Consider the following 4,338-nt stretch of genomic DNA (forward strand, 5'->3'; position numbering starts at 1 on the left):
CCCCGCTGAGGAGGCCTCCTCTTCCCCTCCCCGGGCTGTCCATCGTTGGCAGCACCAAGCCGGAGGAGGGTGGGTGGATGGGAGCCCAGAAGCTTGAGGTCTGTTTCTCTTCCCTCGCCCGGAATTGCTTCAGTGCACCCCGGGGCAGCATCCGTCCGCTCCGTGGGTGCTTCCCGTGAGCGTGCTTTTCCTTTGGCGTCCCCTCCCTTTCCCCGTTTGTACGTGTTAGTCGTCTCCTCTCTCCTTTCACTTGTGGCGCCCCACACCGTCATTTTTCTCCAGGTCTCTTTTGTGCTAACCCCCCCTTGCGAGGACTAGGAGATGGCATTTAGTTTTCTTGGGGAGACCAACAGAAACATGACCGTAAGGAGGCACCCAGAGAAGTGCAAGAGCAAAAGAAGCAATATATGATATTGTCCCGTGACATATTCCAGCCTCCCAGCTGTTCACGGCTGGGGGATCTTTCTGAGCTGGATGTGGTTTCCAGGTATTTAGTGGTCTTCGGCTGTTTGTCCTTCATGAACGTGTCCTTCTCTTGAGTCTGTGTAAACTCTTCATTTACAGAACATTCTTTGGGTATGAGTGATCTACATGAAGGCGATGTGCGATGAACTGGTTCCTTTTAGCCTGACTCACTGGGTTTGTTTGATAACCTCGTGTTCCAGTATTAGAAAAGAAGGTGAATCACTGCTCTATTCAGCCTGTTTGTGCACTTCACTAGCTCTGGCATGTTTCTGTTGGTCATCTTTTCCAGACCAAGGCATCCTCAACTTGCTTCCTTGTTCCGTGTATGGGAGTCATTGCACACCTTTGATCATCCTCATGGCCCACCTCTGAACGTTTCCGAGCTCTACTTTGTCCTTCTTTAGATGAGAGGACAGCAGTTGCAGACTTATTTTTTGCAGTGCTTATTTTGCAGGCAAAAAATGGATTAATATAGTGGCACATGGGAACAAAGAGTTAAGTGTTTCTGCAGTAGATACACAAAAATAAGTGGAAGGCATGTTGTCTCAACAAGAGTTGAAATAAAATGTACTGGGAACTTAGAGGGAACTAGAAAGCAATCTCATGAAAAATTGCTTGCTGGATAGAGAGGTACTAGGGGCTGTGTCGTCAATTCAAAATCGTAGATTATTTTTAGTTGTCACCTTGTTTGACTTTCATTTCACCCCATTTAAAGGATTCATAGAAGTGGAAACAGCGTTTTTCTTGTTTGAGGCAGCTGCAAATGAAACAGAAGTAGCATACTTGGATCGTTCTCTAATACTGCTTTGAGTGGGGTAATCTGTTGAGCAGCCTTCCAAAAAGGTGAAGGTTTCAAAAGAGGTGAAGATCATTTGCTGACTGAGATGTAGTTGCTTCAGAATTAGAATTTTAAGTTGTTCTTTCTTTGGGTGTTTTCTATTACTGCTGCTAACTCTAGATTTTTTAAGTGTCTTACACCTCCCATGTGGCTTGCTTATCTGCCAGAAAAATGCAATAAATGCCTTTTCCTCCAGTGCGTGCTCTCACTGCTGTTCCTTTGGATGACAGTTGTCTTTCCAAGCACATATCTGCCTGTTCTGGTGATGTAGGGGTGTTTCCCTGCATTTTATTTTGTGTGGTACAAGTGATTTTTAATTGCCATGCACTTGGTATTCGCTATGCTGATTAACTTAAGATACATGTCGTGAAGAGATACTGGTGTAGATTTCATTTTGCATTGACATAATGATAAATGTGATATTGAATGCCCTAAACCATGTTTTGTTTAATATCGTTCCAATTCCTGTCTTGTTTAAGAAGATAGACGTTTTCTGTTCATTCAATGAAAAATGTTATAATTGAGATCTTGGTTTTCTCAGAATAATTCATAAATTGCTTTGAAATTCCTGTTAAAACACAAATACAGGTGTCCTGATACAGGCAGACACCATTTAAAGGTTTATTTATGTTACGATCTCTAGTTTCTAACTATTAAAGCTAATAGTTGGGACTTAAAAGTAGATCAATTTAGACTTGAAGTAATACACAGCCAGAGTAGTTAAAAGCTTTATTGTGGGATGTGAAGATTGACACTTCAAGTTGGAAGTTGAATGGCTTTATGAAGGACCTGGTTTAAGTCCAGAGGAGAACAGTGGCAACAAAATTTCAAGCAGTGTTGGACAGTAGATCAAACTGGATAGCTAAAAATCCTGGAGCATGAGTTACAGTTAAACCTTTTCATCACACACGGATGTAATCTTTAATATAGTCATTATAACAGATTTTTTGCAATGAGTCTTTTGGATGGAGACTTGCACTCTGTGAATTATCCTCCTTGCCTTTCAGACTTTAAAATAAATGGGCCAGGGCTTCAAACTGCTGTTGTTTACAGAAGACGAAGAAGTCTTGTGATGTGATCTGTGCGGCCTAGCAGACTAGGCTTTTTAATTAGACTAAAAATTCATAAATCTGCCTAGTTCCGGTAGATATGGAAGCAGGAAAAAAGTAATATTAAGTTTACTTTATAAAAGCTTTCACTGTATGAATTACAGGCAGCTCAATTTAAAAGTAACAGACTAGCCCAGTTTTTGTATTACAGGCATGTGCCTGGTACACTACCGTACTATAGCAGCATAAAACCTGGATGAAAGTAGAATAAAACTGGCACCAATTTTTCCCAGTCTCTGTTACCCACTTACCTGAACTATCGCTTTCTTTCATTTGTGTTATACATCCGCCATGGAGTAAACCAGTTAGATTCCAGTTTGGGTTATGTGTTATCCCAGAGTATGGCCTCAAGAGAAAACTATTGGATTTTCTAAGGAATAACACCAGGACTTATTTATGTGTTGTTACCTTGTTATTTTAATTAGGCATATGAAATACTTTGAGCCTTTTTGTCAAATGTATCTGCTGTGGGATTGAATCAGTAGCCATAACTGGCTGTTACCTGCTGCTGTGTGGATTTCTCAGAGTGTGATTTTAGGTATTGTGTTGCAATAACTTCAAAAAAATGTCTTCAGGGGCAGCAGACCTGCGACAGAGAAAGAAGCAAAACTGCACAGAATCTGACAAAATGGCTCCAGAGGAGAGAAACAAAGAAAACTCAAAACTGGGAAGATCGCCAAAATGTAAGCTACAGAATTTTTAGCCAACTTCTGATATTTTTTTCATGATTCTTTTACATTTTATGGGGAGATATTTGTAGCACAGTAATTTATAACAGACTTATTTTGAATTAGGTTTTTGAATGTTTCAAGAAAAAACAGGCATGCACATTAGAATTCTTTAATAATGACATTTTATGTATTGCAGAGTAAAATGGTAGTCCTGGATTGTTTCAGGTTGGGGGGGAAGAGGCAGAGGGGTTAAGACTTTCACTGTTGGTTCTATTTGAGTACCAATAAGTATTTTAACTGCACCTGGAGAGATCTTTTGGTTGGGAAGCTGAAAGGCATGAAGTAATGTTACTGAAACGAGAACAGACAGAAAGTCCTTACAGCTTTTCAAGGAACAGAACTAAAACCGGGTGTAATTTTAGGCAAGTGCTCACCAAGCTACCAAAAACTTTTATGTTGAAAGCACATACTAACTTGAGGGAGCTACAGGTGAAGTAGACATCCATTGAATGAGTTTGGTAAAATTCAGATTGGTTCCTTCCTCTTATATTTGAAAACAGAATGGAGAAGAGAATGTGTCAGTATTGATGTTAGGTGTGGTATTGCCACCTCTTCCTGTTAATGTCCTTAAGAAGTTTGTGGTGGTTTGGGTAATACCTAGAGTTCGCTCTGTTTATTTGGTAGACATTCTCCTTCTTGGAATTCATTTGAAAATGAAGCTTACTAGAATGGAGAGAAATTTGCAGTGTAGCGTGTGAGTATTTTATCTGAGAGTCCTATGAAGCAGTGGTAACATCTGGGAAAGAAAACTGCAGGAGAGGAATAACAAACCAGTTCTCGATGTACCTGGGCTGATGATGTTGTGATAATTCTGATGCCAGTAAGTTCACTTGCTGTTCAGAACTGAGTCATATTTAGGGCATTCTGTTTGTTTTTAAGTCCTCTGGGCTATTTTAGCTTTTTCACTGTCCCTTTTCAGATATGTTAATTCAGCGTTTTGCGAAACTTTTCTTTGGCTGTCTTGCGGCAGTCACTAGTGGAATGATGTATGCTGTGTACCTCTCAACATATCATGAACGGAAATTCTGGTTTTCCAGCAGGCAGGTAAAGAAAAGAGTTAAACTACTGAAACAAAAGCCAAATTGTGTCCTTGAAATCAAAACTGATCCACGTCACGTTGGAACTACTTGCTTGCAGAAGCCCATGTTGTTCTACTCGGGCCTCTGTCTTTGATGTAGCCTTTCTTATTTTTTGC

General features: G+C 40.4%; 1 protein-coding gene across 5 annotated transcripts in view; it reads left to right on the forward strand.

Moving 5' to 3' along the window:
• The first annotated feature begins 61 nt into the window (after positions 1-61).
• DPY19L4 (dpy-19 like 4) overlaps positions 62-4,338 on the forward strand; it is a 32,611-nt gene continuing 28,334 nt past the window's right edge. For 4 of the 5 annotated variants that reach the window (XM_009638346.2, XM_035893866.1, XM_035893865.1 and 1 more), the window contains exons 1-3: positions 62-679; positions 2,988-3,095; positions 4,063-4,187. In XM_009638346.2, coding sequence (XP_009636641.2) covers positions 592-679; positions 2,988-3,095; positions 4,063-4,187 — 321 coding nt within the window. In that variant the 5' untranslated portion in view covers positions 62-591. Of the gene's footprint in view, positions 680-2,987; positions 3,096-3,899; positions 3,964-4,062; positions 4,188-4,338 lie in introns of those variants that run through there. The other variant, XM_035893863.1, reaches the window with a different exon arrangement.

This window comes from Egretta garzetta, unplaced genomic scaffold, assembly GCF_000687185.1.
Source record: "Egretta garzetta isolate BGI_Z169 unplaced genomic scaffold, ASM68718v1 scaffold154, whole genome shotgun sequence".
Lineage (NCBI taxonomy): Eukaryota > Metazoa > Chordata > Aves > Pelecaniformes > Ardeidae > Egretta > Egretta garzetta.